Raw genomic sequence first — 27,713 nt, 5'->3', positions numbered from 1 at the left:
GCTTCTTTGTAATGGTTCTCTTAAGAGTTGCCACCTTCTTTCAGCTCATGGCCACACACCTTTTTTGGTAGGCCACTTGGGTTGTACAGGATTGAGGACTGGTGACTGAGCCAATATAGAGCTCAGTCCCCAGTAACATTCTGTTACAACATGAAGTGTCATGTGTCCACCTAGCAGGAGCCAACCACAAAGACCTTTAGACTGGTCAGATTTTCTGCCCCTGGTTCCTACTTCCTTCTGTGCTCTCAGCAGAAAGGAAGCTGGTGATGACCTGACTTCCTCACATTCACCCCCCGTCCTGCTTCACCAAGAATATCTCAGCCATTTGACATGGCACTCCTACTGTCCCCTTATCCCCACCCCTAAAGTCTATCTGAACCTTCTACAATCTTCCTTCCCCTTGATCTTTTCTCTGAGGAAGGAACATATGGACTTGCCATGACAGCCCTTGGAATTATGGGGTCCCTCCTCTACCCATAAAACCTCATGTCATCTACCTTCTTACATTCTCCCATTCCCAGTTCTCTCTTCAGACATACTTTACTTTTGCACCCTACACTTTCATATCCTTGAGTCCCAAAGCCTCTGTCCAACCATCATTCAGCGTCCTCCTTGCTTTCACTATCCCCCCCCCAACAAAAATTACCTATGCTCTCGGTTTTGCCTTCTATCAGACATTCCTCTCTACTATGCGATCCTGCCCAAACTTCTCTGAGTGATCTTAAATTGTAAAATCCACCAGAGGGTGAAAAGCTTTCATTGGAGACAGGGAAAAAGATGGGAAAGAGAACATGGGACAAGGTCAACCAAAACTAAGATTGTACGGCAAGTGTCATAAGTAAACCAGGATTGTATGTAAATGCCCTAAGTAAACTTGCCACTTTGTGTGCTCCATTAAAAATAAAACAAAAATAAGTAAAGCTCACCAGTAACATCTTTGTCAAACCCAATATGCAATGCTCAGTCTTCCACGTTTTCTACCTCTGATTTTGCTGTTGATTCATTATGACCTCCAGAAACCTTTCCTCTGGCTTCTAACATACTGTTCTACCTGATTTCCATCTTCAGACCATGGTTTTTCTCTTTCACTGACTCTGTCCTTTCCTCTGTACCTCTCCCAGCATGGGCATTTTCTATAAGTTTCTCCTCAAATGTTTTGGATTTTTTTTGTACATTCTTTTCTATGCTGCTTACATGTGATTGCATGCAAATGCATGCATACACACCCGTGCTCTTAAACATCCCTGGTGCATTTTCAAATTCTATGCCAAGACATAATCACCTAGGAACCCAACTAGCAATATAAAGTCAGCCTGTTCCAATCTAAGAAAAAAAAATCCTTGCCACTCCCATTTCTCTCAGTGGCTTGAAGAGCTTGCTTGATCTCTACAATTGAGAGCTCAGGAGGTAGGTTGGCCTTTACTCCCAAGGTCAAACACAAGTACCAGGACCTAATAAGCAGTGTGACTAGCAGCCAATTACCTATCCCTAAGATGCAACATTGATGTAGGAGGGTCTTCTTTCTATGTTTTGCTTTCATTGGTTAAATAAAGAGACTGCCTTGGCCTTTTGATAGGACAGCAGCTTAGATAGGTGGAGTAGACCAAACAGAATGCTGGGAGAGAGAAAGCGGAGTCAGGCAGACGCCATGGCTCTCCTCTCCAAGAAAGATGCTGGTTAGACTCATGCCAGAAAGCCACAGTCAAGTAGCAATACAGATGATTAGAAATGAGTTAGATCAATATATGAGAGTTAGCCAAAAGAGGTTAGAACTAATGGGCCAGGCAGTGTTTAAATGAATACAATTTCCACTTAATTATTTCGGGTAAAGCTAGCTGGGAGCCGGGCAGAGGAAGCGGCTGCTCCTCCTGTTTACAACACAACATGTTCTTATGTAAAATGGCTGCAACTGCACCTGACTTCTGAAGTTATTAAGACTGGAAAATGGTGGCTGCAAAAGTTTAGCACTCAGTAATTGCCCTGCCAACACTATCTGGGATCTCTTCTTCCTTCTCACTTAGCCTTCAGTCAGTTGCCACTTTCTAAATGCAAGTAATTTTGCTTCTGTCCTGATCTTTAATTAGCCTTTTAAAGATCCCAGTGGGCATCTGTGCAGGCTAATTTTGAATCAACTTGAAAACAGCTAGAGTTATGTCAGAAGGGAACCTCAGATGGAAAAAAAAAGTGTCCACCAGATCAGCCTGAAGGCAAGCCCATATTGCTTGATTGATGATGGATATGGAAGGGCCCAGTTCACTGTAGGTAGGCCTTGCCACCCCTAGGCAGGTGGTCCTGAGTGCTCTAAAAAAAGGTAGGCTGAATAAGTCATGAGTAGCAGCCAGTAAGTAACCCTCCTCCACGGCCTATGCATCAGTTCCTGCCTCCTGATTCCTGCCCTGACGTCTCTCACTGATAAACTGTTAGCCTGGAAGTATAAATTGAGACAAACCATTTATTCCCCGGGCTGCTTTTGGTCATGGTGCTTTATCCCAGCAAGAGAAACCCTCAAAAGGCAAGAAGGTCTAACAGTTTTCCTCAAGTTTCTGAGGGATAAAAATCTACTCTTCCCTACTGGCTTGTGGTGAGAACTAACTGAGATGTTTCTTGGTTTTGTCTACAGAGAGGAATCATGTAGGAAGCTTTCAAAAGGTCCTGATATCCAAGCAACACCCAAGAGTGATGGCAACATAATGAAAGGAGGCTGAATTCAGCTACCACGTTCTTTGGTTGGTTCATTGTTGTAAGGCACAGGACTGAACCTAGACCCTGTCATTCGTTAGGCAAGTGTTCTATCACTGGAACTATACCCAAATCCCTTTTTGTCTTCTGTTTCCATTTTCATGTTTTGTGTGTGTTATGTGCATGTGTGTATAAATGTTTGTATTTGTGTGAGTGTGTAAGTATGGCTACATGTGCATGTGGGCATACTTTCCTGTGTAGAAGAAAGGTCAATGTCTGGAATTGTCCTTCCTCCTTATTCACTGGTAGAGGCTCTATCAGTCAAACCCAGAGCTTGAAGACATAACTAGTTTTGCCGGCCAGTATGCTCTGGGGGAAGCAGTTGTCTCTGCTTCCGAGAGTGGAATTGCAGGTGGGCCACATCCTCACGTGCATTATATGGGTTTGGGAATCCATTCCCTAGTCCATACGCTTGAGATGCAAACACTTAAACCACTGAGCTATCCCCACACCCCACCTCCAGCCATTTTAAGCATGTGAGATAGGATCTGAGTTGCACAGACTGGGCTTGAACACACTCTGTAAATTAGGATGGCCTTGAGCTTGTAGTCTTCTTGCCTCAGCTCCAGAGTATCTGGGATTACAGGCTTTCATTAGCGGGTCCAGTGACGGGTCCATAATTTTAAAGACCCCCCACCAAGCAGCACCCTATGGGAATTCTAACACAAAATCTGGAGGGAACACCACCAAATGAAGTTCTCTGTTATATCTCTAGCTTAACTGCTTTCTGCTGACCTAACAAACCAGCATTGTCGGGTTTTGATGCTTTTTTTGTTGAACTATAACAGATCTATTAAACAGCTCACAAACCCTAAGTGTTATCAGTGAATCACCAAAAAAAATATACACCTGTGTCATCTGCATACAGGTAAAGAAAGAAAACATCTGTATGCCATCCAGATTACTCTCACCTCTGGTACCCAAAGGGATTGCTGAGCTGACATCTAACACTGGACAATCACTTTTCTCTCGCGTGTTTAACATTTCATTAACTGACCCAGGAAGTATGTATTCTGTGTTAGTCAATGTGTTGGTCAGATTCATCTATATACTTTCATTGCTGTATTACATCATAGTTGACAAAATATGTTATTCCTTTGATTTGATTCACCCAATTCAATGTTAACAGATGTGGCATAAACCAGGATTGGAAGCATTCCATCCTTGAATGATTTAACTTGTCCTGCTATGCAACAGCCTTTTGCCAAGAAGAGAAAAATCCCTTGGGTAGCCAGAGGTCAAAGAAAGATGTGTGTGCCACAGCTTCGAGCTGAGCCTGGCCAAGTCAAGGTTCTGTCAATTAACTCAAACACTAGCAAGAAGTCATAGTTATTGTATCCTAGCACTCTATTGGGATAAGTGTTTATTCCAGAGTTTTGAGGTGGACATTGCGGTGGGTACTAGAGTGTCATTTTATAAAGGCAGTGACTGACGTCCAAACATCAGATTTAGATAGAATTTAGATAAAGGCATGGCTCTAAGTTAATGGTCAGTAAATATACAAATACCGAATGTAAAAAAGCACCTTTCCTGTTAACAAGTGACACATATGGCTGGAGAGGTGGCTCACAAGAGGAGAGCACTTTCTGCTCTTCCAGAGGACCCAGGTTCAATTCCCAGCACCCACATGGTGGCTCACAATTGTCTATCACACTAGTTCCAGAGGACACAGCACCTTCTTTTGTCTTCCTGTGGCACTGTGCACACATGGTGCACAAGAATACATGCAGGCAAACCACCCATACACATCAAATAAAAATGAAACAGACAAAACCCAGATAAAACAAGTGATAAATAAACACATCAATGATGGCTTTTCATATTATCTTATTAGCATAAACATTTCATTTTACTGGAATGTTAAATGTTACCCTAACATCTTTTAGCTAGAGCTATGTGTTAGAATCTATTTATAAAAGGCTGCTGCTTCCAAAACTGTCTTAATACAGTAGCTTATAGTAATATAAATTTTATGTTAGAAATAAAATACTTATGGAGAAATTTCTTATTTTAGATAGGTCCATCAAATTGAGGTGTTTTCTGAATTCACTTTTATTTTAACTACTTTTACATGTCCTGAAATTAGTAGCATTGTCATCCATAGCTATCCCAGAGATTTTCAGTGCATCATAATTATTAAGACCGTGTCACCCTGCTTAGAATCATGACAGTTTCAAAAATCACAACTAAAACTTTAACAAATCAATCTAAAAGTCCCTATGTTATTACATCACACATTTGTTTAAATATTTTGATAGGTTTCCGCTGGTTTATATTTCATGTATTTGAAACTTTTCTTTGATAGTGTGTCCATAGATTTTGCTGGCTTTCAAAAGAGCGAACTATATTATCCTGGGCAAGATCCTGGGTTCCATCCCTAGTTCTACACACACACACACACACACACACACACACACACACACACACACAGAGAGAGAGAGAGAGAGAGAGAGAGAGAGAGAGAGAGAAAGAGAGAGAGAGAGCACTCACAATCATACAGTAACATTTTAGAGAATAGAACCTTTTGAACAAAGACTTTGTTAGAATGTAAACTGCTTTTTAAAGTGTCTGTGCAAACGATTCTAATAATTTAAAGCCAACAGAAATCGGTAAGTACAGGCAAATTGCACCTAAGGAGCAGAAAACTAGAATCAAACTGTCGAGAGCCACAGGCAACTGGAAATTTGACCAAACTGAAAATATCACTGAATATCACCTATATAAAAGGATATTTTTCAAGCATTTATTTTACACTAGGGGTTTTTAAGTCTTGTGCTGCTGACATTTAGAGCCGCCTCATTTTTGACATGAGGGCTGGCTGTCCTATGCACTGCAGGACACTCAACGCCTTTCTTGCCTCCTACCTACTAGATGCATTAGCACCACTCTGGTATGATGGCCAATCATGGCTCTAGAAATTATCCCCCTGAGAGACGGAGCTGCTGCAGCCGAAAATCCACACTTTGCAAGGTGAATTTGCTCATGCGTTACAAGTCTCTGTGTGTGTTTCTGTCGGAGCACATATGCATGTGTTGTGTCCACATGGAGGCTAGAGGAAGAAAACTAGCTATCGTTCACTTTTGCTCACCACCTCTTCCTTTCATACAGGGTCTCTTCCTGAACCCAGCCTTCATCAACTGCCTAGACAGCAAATCCAAGGATCTGCTCGTCTTTGCGCTCTGAGCGCTGTTATAGTGCCACTGTGCCCAGATTAATATTTGCTGGGTTTTTTTTTTTTTTGTGTGTGTGTGTTTGTGTGTGGGTTCCGGATATTCCTACTTAGGTCTTCATGTTTGTACGATGGGCACTTTACCGACTGAACCATCTCCCCCTGATAAATGTAAGAACGCGGTTTGTTTAGAAAACAGAAAGGAACATAAAGTACCACTTTCTGGTAAGTCATTGAACAACTATTTAGCTCGCTTCCCACTGTGTGCTTAGGTTTTCACAAAACACTGACGGTGTGACAGCCTACAAAGAACAAAAAAAAAGCCTCATTTTGCTGATTTTGCTCGAGGAAAGGTCCGTCTTGCTATCACTCTGTGATTTCTCTTTTCTCAGTCTGATATAGCAATGGGAGATACTTTACACTGTTAGTATTATTTTTAGAGCTACCTGGCTGATGAGGTTCCGCAGGGACAGCAGGTGGCCATGGATGGCAGCATCGTGCAGAGGTGACCAATCAGACACGACATCTGCGTGGAAAGAGAGGAATGGGTTACATCATGCGCATGTGCTTAGATCAACACCCAAACTAAGGACTGAAAACACCTGTCGAGCTGAAGTAAGCCGAACACCAAAAACCAGTCCAACACAATCTAGCTTCTATGCAGGAAATCAAGAGGAGACCAGTGGTCACCAGAGGCTGGGGGAGTAGGATGAGAGAAGAGATAAAGAAGATTGATTAGTGGATACTAAATCACTCTTTGAGCGAGGAAGAGGACAACGTGGTCCACTGCTCCTCCCTAGGGTGATTTTAAATAGCATCTGCCTGATACAGTCATCAAAGAGCTACAAAACTGTTGATATTTTTAGCATTAAGAAACAACCAGTGCCTGAAGAGACAGCTATCTATAACATGGTTTCAACACGGATCAAGCCATTACCCAGTGCCTCACAAATGCATACAATTTTTGGCTTTATACATCGTTCCAAAACAACTCTGATTTAAATTACTATTTTAAAGAGGCAAGCTGCAATGCCAGGTAGATGACTGAACTTCCATTTTCATACTGGCTTCAAAGGCGAAGGATTCATTTAGTGATGCGAGAGGTTTGCTAATTACCAGCATTAGCGAGTTCAGCTGTGGTTGCCAGTCTCCCTTCCTGCGTGAAAACACAAACTTTGGCAGCTCAGCAAACAGTAGCATGCACGAATAGTAGCAATCATATAATTACCTACACCATTGGGCTTGGAATCCAGTCTAAGGAACACTGTATCTATTTGTAGGGTACCGTCTGTCGCAATATTAAGCACAAATCAGAATTCAGCCTAACCTTGAAATTGTGGCATCATTTGCGTCCCCCCCCCCACAACCAATGTCCTAATGAGATTAAAAGAACACCGTGAATTCTGACCCAGTTGACCTCTTCTGTACAGTAGCCCCCTAAACAAACTCTGACGCTCGCTTTAATTCTGGGTAAAGACAGAAATATACTTACCCATGGCTCAATACGTATTATCTACTATTATTATCTTGTCGTGACACTAAACAGTGCCTTGATTACACCCCATAAGCACTGCATTTAAAACGGCAAATGTGGTCTACTATCATTCAAGAGGACTACAAATGTTCAGGAAAGAAGCCCGTAAACCCTATCCAGCACATTAAGCTTTCCTCTGCCCTTGTAATTAAGTATAGATATAATTGAATGCGGCATAGACCAGATTTGTTTCTCCTCTCAAGCTGCATCTGATTTCCAGGACAACCAGATGCAGGAAGCTACAATGGGGGAGGTTTGCCCGAGTCGGCATCGGCTCCAAGCTCTGCCTTGCTTTGATGAGCACACGGCACGCAGGCAAGGTGCGACTGTCTAATGTTCCTTGCTCCTTGCACGGGCACTTAAGGGCTATTAAAGGCTGAGAGAGCCTGAGAGCGTGGGGAATTGCTAATGCCCAGCAGACTGAAAGACCACGAAGATGAAGATGAGAACACTTTGTACCTAATGCGCGCGCGTTAGCTGAGGGCTGCCTGCCACCTGGAGCCATCAGTGCCCTGGCAAATCTGTCCCAGGGAGCAAATTAGCATCCTTGCAGATGGACTCATTAAGCATTTAGTACATGAAAGGCCGCCGTGTGGGCCGCCTACACGCAGCCCAGCCAGTGCTTTCGTACTGGGATCACTAAGGTCTGGAGACAAAACACCTTAAGGGAAATGGCTTTTTCCTAGCTTCGAAATCTTGAACTAGGTACCTAGCCTCACAGCATCCGCAGGGGTTCCTAATTCTCTCAGGAAAAGCACCACTGCTTCTAGGGAGTTTTAATTTCAGATTATACATACAGAAAGGTTGGATGCGGAGTTAGAATAAAATTGCAGGTAATCCCATCCTTTGGACGCTGATCATGGAGGACACCATTCACAGAACATCCTCCGCAAGAAAAGACAAATCTCGAGGATGGTTTTGAAAATTAGTTTTAGTGTATGTGCAACTGGACACCAATGGCTGAGGGTGACATGATTAGCTTGTTTTTTGTTTTCTTCCAAGCACTCAGCTGCTAAGAAATACAGCTGTCAAAACCCTCTGCATTTTTAATGCTGTCTAAGATTATTATATTTGACAGCCTAAACAGTCCAGGAAGGTCATTTAGGGCCTAAATTACATCTCTGCCCAGATGTCATTAAAGTGTTGCAACTATATTATTAACTGAAGGCCCAAAACTGGGTCTCGGTTCCTACTTAATCATCAAAGAAACATTATTCCTCTTTGTTACAGCAAATACAGAATGATGCTCCTCCCCCAAGACCCAAACCAAGTCTAATGGATGCTTTGAAATCATGCACAATTCAGTACTGAGGGAGCAAAGACAGCCTGCATCTTTTAGAAGTATAAAATATGGTTTGAGAACACACCACAAGGCTGACGATACTAATATCTACATCTGGATAGCTAGTGAACATCTTCATTGAGCTACAACTCACATATGACCTGCCCATTGGAAGTATATATAGCCCAATGCTTTTAATTATGAATGCAGGAGTCTGCAACCAGCACCACAATCGATCTCAGGCCATTTTCATTACCTTGTGAAGAAGCCTCACGGCCATTAACATTCGCTAGATATCTGCACCTGCCCCAACTCCCGACAACCATTGATCTGTTTCTTGTCTTCAAGGATTTGCCTATTCTAGACAGTTCTTCTAAGTGAAAGTGTATGCTATGTGGTTCTTTGGAACTGATGCCTTTAATTCAGCATGCTCTAAGCTGCATCCACCCTGTGGCATGTACTAGCACTTCTTCCCATCTTTAGTCAAATAACCACTGTTATAGATAGACTACATTTTATTGACTCATTCACCAGGTGAAGCAAATTTGTGTTGTTTCCACTTTGGGGTTAGTAATAATGTTGTTATAAACATCCCTATCCATATTTGGGATAGATGTATGTTTTCAATTATTTGTATCTACTCCCCCCCCACCCCCAAAAAATGAGACTTCTGTTTAGCCTCTTGAGAGTACTCTCCAAAGTGGCTGTCTCACCATGTATTTCCATCAACAATAGACAGGGGTTACCCTTCTAACCCCAAAGCCATTTTGATATAACATTTGTTAAGCTCGTGCTCCTGCCCAGAAGAAAAACATAGGTCTAAGCTTAGCCTACACGTTTCTTAAGTGCATACAAGGCCTCTCCCCTTAGCATATCTCAGAATAGCAGAGACCTAAATATTGATACCGGTAAGAGTAACACATTAACATGTTTCTAGCATTGACGCAGCACAGACTACACATGCAAGGGGGAGGAAGGGAGAGATGGAAGGAGCAGATGAGGGAGAAAAAGGGAGGACAAATCAAACACCATAATGTTGCAGGATAGAAATAATCCATACACCCTCTGCTCTATAAAACACGGGAAGGAAAGCTGAGTTTTGTTCCATGTGACAGCCAACTCAGGAAAGACCTAGAACACCCTTCTCCAGGAGTTTCCAGGACACATGTCTGAAGTAAGCAATGAGCTACAGGCTCAATCTATGGCCAACAAAATCCTAAGGCAACCTCTCCCACTTCCTGACAAGTGCCAGCTAGAAAGAAGAGAACAAGCAAAGAGGGGCCTATGTTCCTATCAGACCAAGGACGGTGCTCATGGGAGGAGACTATCCATGAAATAACGGGGAGACTCAAGGCCACAATACCTTTTTTACATCAACTCCACCACAGTCTTGGAAATTTGAGAGTCACTGTATGCAACAGATTGTACACACTCTTGGCATATTGAATACTCATTAAGAGCATTTGTTCAACTATGGTCTATATCTGGTTTTACAGCCAAAAACAAAATGGATGCCAAACGAGGTCACTGATAACAGCATGAATCCAGCATTGTGATTTATGAGTGAACAACACAGGAAACACTCAAGACAAAACTACTCCATGAGTCCTCCAATTAGTGGCATTAAACTTACCCGAGAAAAGGAAAGTGTCTCCATCAAGCCTGTGGCACATTAGGAAGGTTGTCGTTTCACTTTTATTGTGCTTTCTGGAACAATTTCTAAGATTTCCATTATTTCAGGAGAGATTTAAAGTGCACTAATTGCTGCATTCTGAAAAGAGCTATTAAGGAAGCTCAAAGAACTCTAGTAAATGCGGGGCAGTAGCATAAATCCGTCCACGTTAGGAAACATTTTGCAAGGTCAAAAGTGGGAGGAGGGAGTTGCTCTAAAGAGACTGGAGTATCTGAGACTTGGCAGAGGCAGATTTGGTGGCATGAGCCGATACTACAACACTGGAGAAGAATCTTGATGAGGAGAGGGTGGAGCGAACATGAGACCTGCTGGGCAAGATGGTCATACCTATTCCATCTATTATACACCTCCTTTTCCTCTTCTCTTCCCTTCTTCCCCCTCTCTGGACCCTCCTCCCTCCTGCTCTCCACAATTTCACACTATCGCCTCTTCTGTTTTCACAGAGAAGACACCTTCAGAGCATCCTCTGCCAAGTTGCCACAATATCTTAAAGTAACCAACCCATCCCCAGATGAAACCTACTTTCTTCCTTTACAAGAATTACCTATAGATGTATGAGCTTCCTGGCCCACAAACAAATGAAAACCAACTTTGCCAGAGAGACGGCTCAGCAGGTAGAGATACTTGCCACCAAGCCCAACGGCCTGAGTTCAATCCCCGGGCTCCACATGGTGGAAGGAGAGAACCTATACCCACAAATTGTCCTCGGGACCTCCACAGGCACACACTCACACACATACAAAAGGAATAAATGTAAAAAAAATGTTGCTTTAAACTTTACTAATAGATGGATAACAGATGGAGTTAGGGAGGTTAATTTACCCTTCAATGTGACACTGTGAAGTGTCTACAAGCAATGTGAGTTAGTTTCCTAAAATTCTGTTCCAAACTACATTAAACTAGGTGGCTTAAGACAATTGGAATGTATTCTCTTGCTGTTGTCGAGGCTGGGAGTCTAAAGGAAGCCTGACAGCTTCAGCAAGGACATGCCCTTTCCAAGTCTCAGCAAGGAATTCCTCCTATCCTCCCCTAGCTCCTGATACTGGACGTTCATCCTTGGCTTCCCTTGGTTCGTAGATGTCTCGCTTTAATCTCTCCTCTGCCTCCTATCATTCTCTCTGAATGCTCCCTCTCCTTTTCTTATTGAAACACCAGTCTTCAGGGATTAAGGATCCAAGCCCCGCCAGTGAGACTTCGTTTTTAGTGATGATACCTGCAGCCACTCAGTTTATCAATAGCAGTCTCTTCTTGAAGTGCAAAGACAAGTTAGGATTTCAAAGTATCTTTGGGGAGGTACAACTCAGTTCCTAACAAAGTACTTTCAGGGGAGGAATGGTATTCTTTCCCTGTCCCTGGGACAGCAAATTCAAGCATTAAATAAATCTCTGGATGAAATGGCCCTCCATCTTCCCATCCTTTTCTCCCTTCCTTGAGAGAAAGGCGCAGAGAAAAGAATGAACCATACCCAGTCCTAGGCTTCCCTCTGATGTGTCCTTGAGCCAGAGGGTACCCTCAACTGAGCTGAGTGTCTTGGAGCCAACTTTGGAAACAACATTCTGAATGTTCTTCATTCCACACTTCACCAAGGTCAAGGCCTCAGAAGTGTAAACAAAATGTAACAAGTTACTGCTGAGGGTTTTTTTTTTTTTAACCCCTGGTGCAAAGAGAGTAAAAAAAAAAAAAAAAAAAAAAAAAAAAGTCTATTTGGGAAGAGGAAAAAACCTGGGAGGGCTGCATGGGTGCAATGGTTCTGTTGGGTGTGGAAGGTGGGAGGGAGTTTGTCATTCTGGATCAGAGACGGAGGAGGTAAGCAAGCAGGTATGGCCAAGTGTCCAGGCATCTATCCTGTGATTCTTGTGTCTTTGAAAGCTGCTAACCCTTTAGGCTGCATGGAATAGTAGTATCAGAAATCCGGTTCTGCTTTTCTGCTGAACTTAATGGTTCCACATTCTTGATGCCCCCAGGTGCCAGTTCTTGGCCACTGGAAAATTTCTGCTTTCCCTGGGTTTCAGCCACAAGCCCTCTGCAGAACATTCTGAGGCTTCTCTGCACTCAACCTGCATTCATTTCCATCCTTAGCCCCATAACATCAGGCTATGTGGATTCATTCCTTTATGTCCAAAATAGAACTCTGGTAAGCCAGAAAGACTGTCAACTTATTAAAAAGCTTTCCACATAAGAATGACCTCTGACCTTCACACATATATACATGCATATGCACGCACACCCATATGTACACATACAGGAACATGGACATATAACATAGTTAGAGGGCGAGAACTCTGCACCCTTCCTTTGTCACTCCACTCCAAAGCCAGCACCCTTTCAAACTTCCCACTTATCTAGCCAAAATGTATACTCCAGGTTCAATGAGAAACAGACCCTGTCTCAAAAGAACAAGATAGAGAGCAGTAGAGAAATATAGCCAGTGTTGGCCTGTGTCCGCCACCATCACACGCAGGTATATAGTGCATGCGCTCACTTTTATGTTCACACACACGCACACGCACACACACTTCATCATCCAGTTCCATCTCTCCAAATTAATTCTCACAAAATTGACTCCATTGTACTCTCCGTCCTAGCTGGAAGAGCCTGCAGCATATCCTCCAGGAGAAAGTGGCTAGTTCTTCTCCCCACATACAAACAAAACAAATCTAAAGGCAGAAGCCTCTGCTGTGGAGCGACTGTTCAGAATGCCCCTGAATTCCCCGTTTCCAACAACGAGGGGATTCGTGCTTTAAAAATAGTCATCAAACCCTTTTTTTTTTTTGACAGTGAGTCTTAATGCCACTCGACCTCCCTACTACTCCCAATGTGTGCTCTATGCATTCTAATAAATTCAGCTCTGTCTTTGTGTATGGACGCTCTGCTCACCCCTGAGGATTGGCAGAGTTTGCAAGGAAAATTGGAGAGAAAAGAAGAATGTGCAAGCCTGCCTCCTCAATCAGAGATGGAAGGCAGTTTGTGCTGTCTGCCTTCTATCGTTTTCCCATTTTCCCTTTCCATACCGGGGCAGAAAGACATTATTAAGTCCTAGGGGACTTTAGAACCCGTTTGTTGTCCTTCCAGCAGACAAGTGTTACAGGCAGCCTACCAGTGAACGGAGTGGAATACTGTCTCCTTGAACGCTTAGGCCCAGAATTGCTTCATCTTGAACCTGCTGAGTGCTAACAGGAGCGTGATAGCGACAGCGAGTGACTGCATGAGACTCTCCACCAGCCAGCGTGCAGCGTTGTCACCCAACAGGTGCATTTCACATCTGTAGGAAACCCTCCAACCCTCCAGTGTTTTCTAAGACTCCTTTCTAATGTCAATCCATCAGCCAGCATCCTTGACAAGCCTAGCCTCACCAAATATAAAATGTCTAGGACAACTTTTAACAAAAAAGAAATGTTTTAGCAATTTAAGTGTTCCTATAGGACCCAATAATGGTGATGCACACATGTATGCATACACACACACACACACACACACACACACCTGTAATCTCAGCACTTCAGAGGCTGAGACAAGAGGAGAATGAGTTTAAGGCCAACCTGGACCACACAGGAGACCCAAACCCTGCTGTTTATAAGTAACTCTTCAACCTCCTATTTAATAAGTAATATATCTGACCCACAAAAGAATGATTCCTTGCAGCAAAACTTTTCACCACTAGAAAATGCTCCTAGATAATTAAAATTTGTTTCACCTTTATGACTCTACAGATAAAGGTAGATTTTTAAATAATCACATTAGGGATGCAGACTAGCAAGCTAGGGATGGACGTCTGTCTAGTAGCTGCCCTGCGGATATCCCACAGAAAGACCCACTCACTGACACAGTCCAGCTCTCTTCTCTCTCCTGATGTTAGCCACCCACCCCGGCACTCTGAGTTCACGGCTTCTATGACTCACCCCCCATCAAAGGATTTGAAAGGAATCTGAGGTGAGGAGAGCCTCCTGGCTTGTCACTCCTGCCCCCTTGTTCACCAGCCATGGTACTCTCGTAGGCCAGCAAACTACGTTCCACTTCAGCTGCTCAGGAAAACCCGAATGACATGCTCCTGATGTCCCTTGGAATTTCCAGTTCCGTGGTTGGCTGAACTGCACGCGTCCTGGTCCAGGCAGTCTGCAGCAGAGAACAGCACAGGCAGGGTTATGTGAGAACTACCTGTAGTCAAACAGATTCGCATGCAGACAGACACATACACACACCGCATACCACACATGCATGCACACACACACACACTCACACTTACTCTCCACCTAGCAGGCTGGAGACTGGCCAAAGTCCACAACAGCCCCCCAGGCCTCAAGTCTGCAAAGTTGCTGATGTCATGCCCCCTTCTTTTCTAAACTGAGACCAATCAGGGGGCAAGCTTTAGAGTTTATCACGAAAGAAATTTACACTTTGTAACTTTTGGGTAATGAAAAGAGCTGGGTGGCTGTGTAGGAGGCCACTGTTCAGACTCCTGAGATCTGTTTGCTACTTCGGGGCGGACAAGCCCCAGCATCCAAGAACCGAGAAAGCTGCTTTTGCAAGAGCTCAGAGGAACTGCTCGCATGAGAACATGTACAGCCCAGCCTGGCCATCTGCACATGTGGTTTCAATTTTGCTGGGAGTGTCTTATGGAAAAATGTGTCTGTATGTTACAAAAATGCACGGGGTAGAGGTGGAGAGGGACAGAAAGGGCTTGCTTTCCTCTTTGGGGGGCTGCAAGTTCATGCCATGTCCCATGTTGCCCTTCCTGTACACACTTTAGTTCTACCTGTAAGTAACTGCCGGACGGCTGAGGTTAGAGAAATGGATCACAGGTGTGAAAGAGACTCACTACCTTTCAATTGCCCATTGGGAAGAGAGCTGTTTCGTTAAGGTTGGCTCAGTTTGCCTACATGAGGATTTAGGCTTTCAGTATAGGTGACTTTTCCATTTCCACTTTTCATCCCGGGTGCCGGTTCCAGGCAATCACTCATATGGCCACCGTCAATGGGTTTGAAAGAAGCCTGGCATGAGCAGAGCCTCCTGGCCTCAGTGGCTTGCTGCTTTTCCTGCCCCTTATCTACTCACCATCTGTGACCTTCTCCAGCACCAGGACACTACACGCTCCACATCACTGTTTCAGGAAAGATTCCCACTTTCCTTCTCTTCCAGGTTGAAGAGACTATCTTAGCCCCAAAAGTCTCTGAGCTACTCTCAAGGACAGGCCGGCTTTCAAACGCTAGAGATTTGTTTGTTTGAGATGTTTGGGTTCTCAGTTGAAACATTTTGTAACTAGTTGTAACCACTGTGTGCTGTTTGTTCGCTTTTTTCAGATAAAAGATGGCTCTGTGGTTCAGGCTGACCTTGAGCACACTTTTTAGTCAGGTGAGCCTCTAACCAGGAGCAAACCCTTTCTTTTCTTTTCCACCTCCAGAGTTCTATGATTACAGGTGTGCATTGTGGCACCTGGTGGCATCCTTCATATTTTTAATGCATTTCTGTGCATACATACACTTACCCTTGTACATCATTAGTATAATTTTACTATCATCCTGTCCTATAGATTTTACATTTAGTCTGGAAAGCTTTCTATTGCCCCATATATAGATATATTCATTTCTTTATTCTCCACTGCATTTGGCATTGTGACAAAAGTACTTCCTTCTGCCTGGTGGTCATGGTACATGCCTTTAATGCACTTGGGAGACAGAGGCAGGTGGGTCTCTGTGAGATCAAGGCCAGACTGCTCTATAGAATGAGTTCCAGGACAGTCAGGATTACACAGAGAAATCCTGTCTTGAAACATCAAAAAAAAAAAAAAAAAAAAAAAGAGGGTTTCCTTGTTCCCAATGATGCTAGCAGGATGTGACCATTTTTTTGGACCGCTAGATACATATCATAAGCAGTTTCTACATACATTGTTTTGGACATATCTGCAAGTTTCTCTAGTGAAGAGATTCCAAAGAACGGAAATACTAATTCAAGATTACATTCTTATGGGGCTGGAGAGAACCAGAGTTTGGTTCCCAACACCCACATCAGGCAGCTCACAACTGCCTGTAACTCTTGTCGGGTGAGAAGTCTGAGTCTACTTCCAGGTTTGAAAACCTGCCCAAACCCGCCAATCTCTGGTCTCATCCCTGAGCTCAAACCCACCACTCCTGAGCTTAAAAGCCCATCAATCTCTGAACTCAAACCCACCAGTCCCTGATCTTGAAATCCCACCCGTTCTCCGGTTTGGCTTGAAATCTCGCCAATCCCTACTCTGAATATTAACCTTCATCAGGCGATGAAAGGAGACAGAGACAGAGACCCACATTGGAGCACCGGACTGAAATCTCAAGGTCCAAATCAGGAGCAGAAGGAGAGAGAGCACGAGCAAGGAACTCAGGACCGCGAGGGGTGCACCCACACTGAGACAATGGGGATGTTCTATCGGGAACTCACAAAGGCCAGCTGGCCTGGGTCTGAAAAAGACTAGACTGTAAAAGGCTAATCAACCCAATTATAAAAATGGGGCACTGAACTGAACAGAGAATTCTCAACAGAAGAAGTTCAAATGGCCAAAAGACACTTAAGGTCATGCTCAACTTCCCATGATTTCAGTCACTTGTGGCCAACTACATTGTAAAACCAATCAGTGAAGAAAGTGTGGAAATAATTCACAGGTTTTCAATTGTGCATCATTCAGACCAGCAGACTGAAATTTCTCTTGCTTCGTACTGCCTAACACATAAGCCATCACTCCATATAGTATCTATACTACCCACTCAACTGCTCATACCCCATCCCCGATATACATTTAAGTTATTACCTTGGTTTTCAAATCAACTGGGATGGCAGCACAGCCACACAGCTGATGTTCAAGTAACCTGGCTGACTGAGCCCAGTGCTATGTCACAATGCCCCCACTGTTCCCTTGATGTCATCTGCTTACATAGGCATTGGTTGTACCATCTCACACCTTCACAGGGAAACAGAGAGGAGTACAGCCCGATAAAGTATTCTAGGAGAGGACATATTCAAACCTCTTTATTACTAGAAGTTTAATTTTATTGTATGCGTTCATCATACACGTTGCCATGTTCCACATATACATTTCCACACAATTATCCAATGTATGTTAGGCATATTTCTCAGTGTACCCCCCCTATGGTCCTTGTTTTAACCCTTCCTCATCCTGTTAGTCTATTTGTTCCTCTGGTTTATGTGTGTGTGTGTGTGTGTGTGTGTGTGTGTGTGTGTGTGTGTGTGTGTGATTTTATATATACTTGAATTTTTATGTATATATAGATACTTGAATATATATAAGAACTACAAGTAAGAGAAAGCACATACTTGTCTTAGACTACAAAACAATTCCTTCAAACCACACAGCTTCATTTCTTTTAATGGCTGGGGAAATGTTTCATTTTATAATCTAAATTTTTATTTTTTTTAATTTTTATTTTTCCATTTAATTATTTTCACTTCCTTCCCTCCTCCCAATCCCCTCCCGCTCCCCCACACCCCCTCCTCCCTCTCCCACCCTGCTTGAGAGAGGGCAGGGAACCCTGCCCTGTGGGAAGTCCAAGGCTCTCCCCCCCTCCGTCCAGGCCTAGGGAGCTGTGCATCCATATAGACTAGGGTCCCAAAAAGCCAGAACATGCCATAAAAATAAGTCCCAGTGCCTTTATCAATGGCTTCTCAGTCAGCCCCCATTGTCAGCCACAATCAGAGAATCCAGTTTGTTCCACATGCTCATTCAGACCAGGTCCAGCTGGCTTTGGTGAGCTCCCATTAGAACAGGCACACTGTCTCAGTGGGTGGACCAACCCCTCGCGGTCCTGACTTCCTTGCTCATCTTCTCCCTCCTTCTGCCTTTCAGCTGGACCTTGGGGGCTCAGTCTGTTGCTCTGATGAGGGTCTCTGTCTCTATCTCCATCCGTCACAGGACCAAAACTCTATGGTGATATTCAAGATAATCATCAGTGTGATGGTGGGGCAAGGACAATTCAGGCACACCCTCTCCTCTGCTGACCAAGGACCTAGCTGGGGACATCCCCATGGACACCTCGGATCTCCTCTAGAGCCAAGTCTCTTGCCAATTTTTTATTTCTTTTTCAAGAATATATATAACCTACTGAGTCCCTTTTGAAGTTGTGCATATATACAGGAGTTTGGGGCTGACCACTTGGGGCAGAATAACCTATCAGGGAGTTGATCCCCAGCAAAGAGTGATTCCCCTTCTCTCAGCAACTATCAGTTGCCTACAGTTCGTCATCTAGGGATGGGACCTTGTGAAATTTCCCCCATCCAGGCTGGAATGTGAATTGGTGTTACTATGCAGATCTTGTTTCAGCAGTCATAATTTTTAATATTCCTGGGTGCAGCTTCCCTGTCATGTCTGGAATCTTTCCATCCTCTCTCCCATGATTCTCCCTGAGCCTTAAGTGTAAGAATTGTGTTACAGTTTGTATCAATTGGGTCTGGGCACTCTGCACATACAGCACATGTTTAGCCTATTCTTCTGATGTTAGACACAGGTTGTTTGTATATTATTATAATTATTCTATTTTACTATCATGTATTACTGGTAATCTCTTCTACTTAGTTTCTAAAATAAACTTTTCATGAGTGTGTAGATATGGGAAAAGCATACAGACTGGATTCAGGACTACCTAAGGTTTAAGGCATCCTCTAGAGACTTGGAATATATATCCTACCAAGAGAGGGAAAGGTGGATTATTGTACTGAAAATACATTGAAATAAATCACTAAAACCCACAACAGTAAAAACTAACTAGCAAATATTATATACATAATGAATAATAATTTTAAAAATCAGTTACCCCATCGGGACTGTGGTGGTTTGAAAGAAAATGGTTGCCAAAGGGGGTTTCATATTAGGAGGTGTGGACTTTGTTGAAGTAAGGTGTGTCCTTGTTTGAGGAAGTGTGTTACTGTGGAGACATACTTTGAGGTCTCTTTCGCTTAAGTTTCACTCAGCATGACACTGAGTCTACTTCCTGCTGCCTTCTGATCAAGATATAGCCAGTACCAAGTCTGCCTGCACACTGCCGTTTACCCTGCCATGATGACAATGAACTGAACCTCTGGAACTGTAAGCCATCTACGTCAATTAAATGATTTCCTTTATCAGAGTTGCTGTGGTCAGGGGGTCTCTCCACAGCAGTAAAAACCCTAACTAAGACAGAAGTCGGTACCAGGGTCTGGGATATTGCTGTGATAAGCCTGACCAGATTTTTGTTTGGAGAAATATAGAATTTGGGAGTTGGGGTTAGGAACTCAATGGAATGCTTTAAATACTGTTTAGTGGGTCATAATAGCAGGTGTAATGATCTATCCTGTCTCTTTAAGAGACAAGACAAGCCTACTGCCTCCCCTGTCCGCTGAGGCAAGCAGATCTTCAGCTTCCAACATGAGTCTCTTCCTTTCCATCTCCCTCTCTAAGAGGCAGCTTCTGTCTCTCCCTTCTCCCCACTTCTCCCCTTCCCCCTCTGTTTCTTTTTCTTTCTTTCTCACTTTCTCTCTCTCTCTCTCTCTCTCTCTCTCTCTCTCTTTCCTCTTCCCTGTTCTCCCCTTCTCTTCCATAGCCCACTAAATAAATATCCAAGTTCACTCTTCATGGTGTGCCTATACACCTCGTGTCTCTCACCCACCACATGGCTTCCTGCCTGGAACCCTGCTGCCTTCGTTACCTGCCGCGGTCTAGGGGCCCGCTGCCTGCACTTCGGGGCCCTGCAGCGTGGTCTCATGGCTCGCTGCCCACTGCAGCCATTTGGGGATATGCAGTGTTTTACTTTTACCATTACAGTAGGAGCATGGAAGAATGGTGCTGAGTGTGATTTGATAAACTGTGGGGGCTACCTCAAAATGTTTCAAAAGAAAATTATTTTAGTATGTTGCCTAAAGATTGTTCTTGTAATATTTTGGTGAAGAATGTGGCTGCATTTTGCCCTTGTCTGAAGAGTCTGCCTGAGGCTAAAGGGAAGAGATTTGGATTAATTCCATTGGCAGAGGAAATCTCAAAACAGCCTAGTATAAACTCTGTTTTGTGGTTATCAGTGCTACCTCTGAAGATTTATAATGAAAAGGAGCAAGCTGAGCAAATAAAAATACAAAATGTACAGATTGAGAGAAGGTGCACTAAGAAGTGGAATAGATAAATCCTGTGTTCAAGGAGATAAACAGATTAAGAAATGAATAAAGGGAATGGTGACTTCCAGGCACCATCCCAGCCAGCTAAATGCCCAACTTGTAAAAAGGAACTAAAGAAAAACATACAGCTAGGTGTGGTGGTGCACCCCTTTAATCCCAGTTCTCAGGGGTGGAGGTTGGCAGATCTCTGAGTTTGGAGCTAGCCCAATCTAGAGATTCAGTTTCAGAACAGTTAAGCTTAGTGAAGGACAGAAAGCTGGTAAAGATGTAATTGAATGAGGGGGCATGTTCCAGGCCCAGTAAGCAGCAGAACTTGGCAGCATTGGCCACATAGTTCTGCAGTTAGGGATAAAAGAAAGGGGTTATGGAATTTGCCCCTGAGGCTAAGGAACATTGCTGAGGCCAGGCATGCGTCAAGGATGTCCCTGAATAGAGGCCAAGAGAGGACTTTTGTGTGAAGCTGTGAAGTTGAAGCCTGGATTGCCTTGGAGACCCCAAAATGTTAGAGATGCCAGAGCCATAGAATACCTGCCAAGAAGAGTTGCTACAGGAAGAGGAACCCGCCCAAGAGAAAGACATGTGCTGCAATTAATAAAGGTGAACAGCATTTTGACATCAAACATGAAGACGCAAAGTTTGGAATTTGCCCAGCTGGTTTTCAGTCTTGCTTTGGTCCAGTATTTCCTCACTGTGCTCCTTCTGTAGGTTTTGAAATGGTTATGTATATCTTGTGTCATTAAATATTGGAAGTGTGTGATCTGTTTTTTTCTATTTTTGTTTTAAAGGGAATTAAAGTTAAAAGATTACATAATTCTCAGAAGAGATTTTGAACTTTGGACTTTTAAACATTGTTGAGAGTGTGACAGACTACAGTAACCTTTGAAGTTGGATTAAATGCACTTTGCATTATGATATTGTTAAAAAAAAAACTTATGTGGGCCAGGGAGTGGAGTGTGGTGGTTTGAATGTAATTGAGACCCATAAGCTCATAAGAAGTGGCACTATTAGGAGGTTTGGCTTTCTTGGAGTATGTATGGCCTTGTTGGAGCAAACGTGTCACTCTGGGGGACAGGCATTGAGATTTCCCATGCTCAAGTTATCCCCCAGTTTCACAGACCACTTCCTGTTTCCTTCTGATCAAAATGCAGCCAGCACCTTGTCTGCCTGCACACCACCATGCCCCCCACCATCATGATAATAGACTGAATCTCTGGAACTGTAAGCAAGCCACCCCAATTAAATGTTTCCTTTATAAGAGTTCCTGTGGTTGTGCTGTCTCTTCACAGCAATAGAAACACCAAGACAAGGACCTTGCTTAACATACTTCTCTAAAGCAGTTGCCCATCACTGTAACTCTTTAACCCAAACCTTTTTATTTCTGCTCTTGTCCACTCTTAACCTGATGCTATAGAGTCTGAAATAGCCCATAACTTCCCCAAGATTTGCAAAAATTCTTCAATGATTTATATTTTATAAAAAAGTCAATTTGTATCCACTTATGACCGCAAAAGATGGACCATCTCATGACAAATGAGTTGATATATTTTTGTCACCAACAATATGTATACTATAGCCTGTAAAGAAAACTAAATAATATACTGAATAGCCCAGAGATCTAGATTAGAAAAAATCATGATTAGTCTAAAAAGGATCAGTGAAATGATTCCTAATGATATTCTGCTATACACATAGATAGGAGCCTTGTCCAGTTGTCATCAGAAAGGTCTCCTCTGGCAGCAGATACAAGCGTGTGCAGAGACCCACAGACAGACCTTATACAGAGCGAGTGTCGAAATTAGAGGTCTGTCTCCATTGGGTGCCTTCCCTTGGAGCTCAGGGGAATCCCAAGGAAGAGGAGAAAGAAAGATTGCATGAGTCAGAAGGGATGGAGGCTCCCAAGAGAGCACGGCCCACTGAATCAACTAAGCTGGGCTCATTTGAGCTCACAGAGATGGAAATGGCAAGCACAGGTAGATCCTTACATGGGTCTGGACCAGGCCCTCTGCATATATTATGGTTGACAGCTTGGTGGTTTTGTGGGACTATTAACAGTGGGAGTGGGTTATCTCCAACTCTTTTTCCTGTTCTTTTGACTGTTTTCTTCCTATTGGGTTGCCTTGTCCAACCTCAATATGATGATTTTTACCTTGTCTTACTGTATCTTGCTTTATTCTCTTTGGCTTTCATCTCCTGGAATCCTGCTCTCTTCTGAAGAGGAAATGGAAGGGAAGTAGATAGGGGGGAGAGGTGACGTGGGGAGGAGTGGAGTGAGGGAAAACTGTGGTTGGGATATATTATAAGATAGAAGAATCTCTTTTCAATATAAAAAATCTCGACCATTTCTTTAATAGCTTCTAAAAAGTAACCAGTATGTCCTTTATGTTTCAGACTTTATAAGCAATAACTCAGCAAGTAAGACTTGAGCATTAACACCATGTTCAGCACAAAGAATGTCAAACTGTTGCTTCCCATTCTCCACTTGGTAAGGACTCTAAGGGCAAGGATAGAGAATGTCTTTCCTCTTTAATGATCAGAATATTAGTATTAGAACTACCACACACATCACACACAGATTTGAGCTCCATTTGAGCTCACCATTTTACCTAATATATGGCATTTTGCTGTAAGACTTTAATGTATTCTAGTTAATCCTTTTCTTTTACAGTTTCTGCCTTTGATAATATACTTACCAAAAATGTCATAATTTTCACATACGTTCATGCACACATTTCCAGCCTTTTTATGCAATTATTTGAAATTTTAAAATATTTACAAAGGTTCAAGGTTTGATTTTGGAATATGATACAATAATATACCCCCTGTCTTAGGGTTCCTATTGCTATGAAGAGAAACCGTGACTACAACAACTCTTACAAAGGAAAACATTTAATTGGGGCTGGCTTACAGCTTCAGAGGTTTAGTGTTGCTGGAGATTTGTTTGGGCTGATGCTCAGAGACTGCCAATGGAGTGGACACATAGTGTATTCTGGCCGACTCAGAGGAAGATAGAGGGACACATAATAATAAGGAAGGGATTAAAAGATGTGCATGTTTTTCGATCAGGGAAGGTGGAGAAGAGGGTCAGGTGATGATTTCTCCATTGCTCCGTGGATCAATCAGGTTTATTCCTTAATATTTGACTCCTGAGCTTTCTTTATTAATTAAACAATAAAAGAAACCACAATAGCTGGCATCTCATGGCGAGATCATGTGATGACTTTTTCCCCCTTCTTTTATTTATTCTTTGTGTCTTTCACATCATGCATCCACATCCCATTCATTTCAGTGTCCCTTCATATCCACCCTCTGCCCTGGCAACCTCCCCTCCAAAATAAATAAAATTTAAAAGAAAAAAAGAAAGAGAAAAGGAAAAGGAATCAGTTTTTTTTTTCATGGAAGTTGCAGTGTGACACAGTGAGTCACATAGTACACCCTTTTGTCCATGTATCTTTACTTGAAGTGTTCATTGCAGAGAGTCCTTGGTCTGGTTTGAGGTCTCTAGTTTCTGTTACACTATCAATGCTGGGCCCTCACTGGGGTTCCTCTTGGATATCCTGCTGTTGCACTGTGTTGTGGAGATCCTGCAGCTTTGTGTCTGCAGGACTGGTCGCTTCGCGTGTTCCAGCAGACCACAGATGGAGCGGATGCTGAAGTGGACCATCACAACCCTAGTTCTGGGCCTGGGGAGTTGCAAGGTTGGTCAGCCTACCAGCTCACCTTTGTCCTTCCTGTCCGGGTGAGCTCTCCTGCATGGTCCTGCTGAGTTCACTCCTTCCTGCTATGAGCAACGGGTGGCGTCAGTTCTTCTGCTTTTGCATCCTCAGGGTCAGATCCCCCACACCTACACCTTCAGGGTCAGCTCTACTGTGGTGCCCAGGCATGGCATAGGGGCCACTCTCCTGAGTGCTGCAGAGGATGAGGGACAGGGCCAGCCATCCTGCTCTTCTGACCACAGGACCAGATTTTCCACCTGCCTCGGGCATTGATAGAAAGTGGGGAGGGCATCTCTACCCGACCCATACTGTCACAGGACAGGTGAGTAATGGGAACAGCTCTGCCATGCTCATAACTACAGGGCCGGCTCACCCTCACCTCCGCCAACAGGATTGGCTCTACTTTACTGCTCAGGTGAGGGGCAGGGTCTGCTCTCCTGAGTGTTGCAGCTGGTATTGGGAAGGGGCACCTCTCCAGGCCTTATGACCTCAGAGCCAGCTCTCTTAACTATTTCAGGCCTTGGTGGGCAGGGAGGAGGAGAGCATCTGGCTCTCATCCATGCTGACATGGTGGTTTTGAAACCAGTTACTTCTGTCACCTTGGGTCACTGATTTGTCCCACTATGTGGGTAAAAGAATGGACTTTGACATCAGAAAAATGACAGGCACTAGAACAGCTGGTACAGAAGCCTTTCTCATCATTATCTTCCCACAAGAGTTGTGCTCCCAGCCCCCAAATGCACTATTGCAGCCACCTGCTGGCTCTGTAGCTGCCTAAGTCAGCAGCTCATCACCACCAGCTGTCGTTCAGGTTGCCCAGTACCCTTGTAAAGCCTTGCCTTTCCTGTCAGCAGCAGATCTAAGAATTCCCAGTAAGACACCTGGAAATTCGTAAAGGGAAAATTAGGTTTAAAAAATATTATATTTATGAATGGTGAATATTTCAATGTAGGGAGTTAGGTTTCTGTGTAGAAATGGATGGTTTGGAAATGGAAAAAAATAAATGAAGGAATAACAACTAAGCTGGGATTGACATAATGTCAATTATAAATATTATCAGTTTGGTAATTCATATTTTATCCTTTAAAAGTGGTTTGATATTAGTGCCAACTATGAAAACTTGACTAATACGATAAAATCCTTTAAAAGATCTACTAATGGAACTAATAAAAATACTCACACAAGCCAGGCGGTGGTGGCACACGCCTTTAATCCCAGCACTCGGGAGGCAAAGGCAGGCGGATCTCTGTGAGTTCGAGACCAGCCTGGTCTACAGGAGTTAGTTCCAGGACAGGCTCTAAAACTACAGTGAAACCCTGTCTCGAAAAACCAAAAAAAAAAAAATGTTATGGTCACATTAAAAAAGTAAAGTGATGGGCTAGAGATTTGGCTCAGAGGTTATGAGCACTTGCTGCTCTTCCAGAGGACATGGGTTCAATAACCAGCACCCACATGGCAGCTCACAACCATCTGTAACTCCAGTTGCAGAGGATCTGATTCCTTGGACACCAACTATGTACATAAAATAATAAAATAAATAAATCTTGCAAAAGTAAGAAGATGTAAATAAAATGATCACTTCAATGTGTGACTGATATCAAATGTTAGTAATAAGCTTTATATTCTGTTTTTGTATTGGACCTTCAAATTTTAACGCTTATTTCATGAATGCAAAGCCAGTTATTTGCTAATTTTTATTGTCTAAAAATTTCATACATGAATGATATGTTTTGATTTTTTATAAGTCCATAGTTTAAAGACAAAAACTGGCAGTATGGTATGAAGTCTACTTTTAAACAAAGTTTTTGCATACATCTAACATATGCTTTAAAAGATTTTTACAATGTAGTTCTAGTTGCAGGTCTAGACAATACTAAAAATTGATTTTATCTCATGATTCAAGACAGCATTTTGGATATCAGTTAATCTGAAGAGTTTTTATTCTCAAGTGAACTACTACCCCACTATGAAAGTTGATCTCCTGAGAACAGGGGACCTGTGAAGTCATTCAACACTTAAACCGACCCAGTGGGATTTGTGTTAACAGTAACTAAGCCTACTGGGAAGTTTTGGGGTTCAAAGCCAAGAAAAAAACAAGCAACAACAACAAAAAAGAACAGAGACTCCAAGAGTTTCCACCCTAAGAGTACAGGCCCTCCTGTCCCACCTCCCATAGGCCCTCCTGCAATACATGAGCCAGTGGCAGGGATGGACAAACTGATATTTATAACTTCATAATTGGAAAGATCTTTTCTCCCGTGTCAGGAATTAGCACCACTAAGGCAGAATGGTCACCTGTATATATATATATATATATATATATATATATATGTATATATATATGTATATATATGTATATATATATGTATATATACTGTCCCTACTCAGTCAATTTCCATCTTCCAGCTTTGGTAACTCTGGAACTGGCTAAAGTTCCATTGGTCCACAATGAGCTCAGGTCAGGAGCACCTTGGCTGTAGGTTTCAATATTCACAGAGTTTTTTTAATAGTTTCTCCGTCTTCATCTATGGTGCCAATGAAATTTTTTGAAAAGGCAAAATATTCAAAATACATAGAACCAATTCATTAGTTAGTTGTTCTTTCTACTGTTTCACCATTTCCTCAATCAGGCTCCAAATTTAACCAAAATGATTCTACCCATCTCCCTCCCTCCCTACCCCAATCTTCCAACCACCAATTAATATACCAGTAATAGTCAAAAACTACACACATGCTAGGCTGTAACAATGTGATTAATACTATCGGGAAGAAGACTGTGGGTTGTGTAGATGCTCTCTGAAGATCAGCAGTATCTTTGCTTTCCCACACCCAAGTCCTACAGGTTGTGGCCTGCATGCAAGGCCCTCCACTTTCTTAGCGAGGCACAGAATGGCTGCCTTGAAACACCACTCCACTGGGATGGGGATGCAAAATATACATCTTGAAATGATGTAAAGCAGTTGGGCTGCTGCAGGGCACAGAAACTATGCTGGCTCTTCAAAGGACATCTTCTCAAGCCACCTCTGTGGTGTCAAGACAAGTAGAACTCCTTCCTCCCCCATTAAAACTCACAATCAAAGGTTGGAACTCAAGTGGGCTAATTCTTGTTTCTTCTATCATCATCCTCTGAGGGGTAGGAATGCCACATTAGCCTTTCCACATAGAAGTATATGACAACCTGTGGGCACTTGACATTGCCTTCCTTGGCAGGGACCAGGTCAGTCTCCTCAGAGCTCTTTCATTTCATCTGGATCATGAGCTCTCCACTGGAGCCAGTAGCTCTGATAATCCGTGCAGGCTCCAGACCCCAGGCAAAGCCTCCTTACTTTTCTGACTCTTTCTTCTTCGCAGACAGATGTTTCTTTGGTCTGCCAGCTCTCTCTCTCTCTCTCTCTCTCTCTCTCTCTCTCTCTCTCTCTCTCTCTCTTTGTCTCTCTCTCTCTGTCTCTCTCTCTCTC

General features: G+C 43.1%; 1 protein-coding gene and 1 pseudogene across 2 annotated transcripts in view; both read right to left on the bottom strand.

The window, feature by feature from the left end:
• Asb9 (ankyrin repeat and SOCS box containing 9) overlaps nucleotides 1–17,289 on the bottom strand; it is a 30,762-nt gene extending 13,473 nt beyond the window's left edge. The window contains exons 1-3 of one of the 2 annotated variants that reach the window (XM_050160663.1): nucleotides 17,196–17,289; nucleotides 14,317–14,530; nucleotides 6,355–6,434 (exon numbers count right to left, since the gene is read on the bottom strand). In XM_050160663.1, the coding sequence (XP_050016620.1) occupies nucleotides 6,355–6,434; nucleotides 14,317–14,398 (162 nt within the window). In that variant the 5' untranslated portion in view covers nucleotides 14,399–14,530; nucleotides 17,196–17,289. Of the gene's footprint in view, nucleotides 1–6,354; nucleotides 6,435–14,316; nucleotides 14,531–15,469; nucleotides 15,607–17,195 lie in introns of those variants that run through there. The other variant, XM_050160662.1, reaches the window with a different exon arrangement.
• A 10,063-nt stretch (nucleotides 17,290–27,352) lies between these two features.
• LOC126512737 (chromobox protein homolog 1-like) overlaps nucleotides 27,353–27,713 on the bottom strand; it is a 1,011-nt pseudogene continuing 650 nt past the window's right edge.

The sequence above is a fragment of the Alexandromys fortis genome, unplaced genomic scaffold (genome assembly GCF_014885135.2).
Source record: "Alexandromys fortis isolate MF-2015 unplaced genomic scaffold, M_Fortis_MF-2015_v1.1 scaffold_120, whole genome shotgun sequence".
In the NCBI taxonomy this organism is placed as follows: Eukaryota; Metazoa; Chordata; class Mammalia; order Rodentia; family Cricetidae; genus Alexandromys; species Alexandromys fortis.
This window is presented reverse-complemented; position numbering and strand designations above follow the sequence as displayed.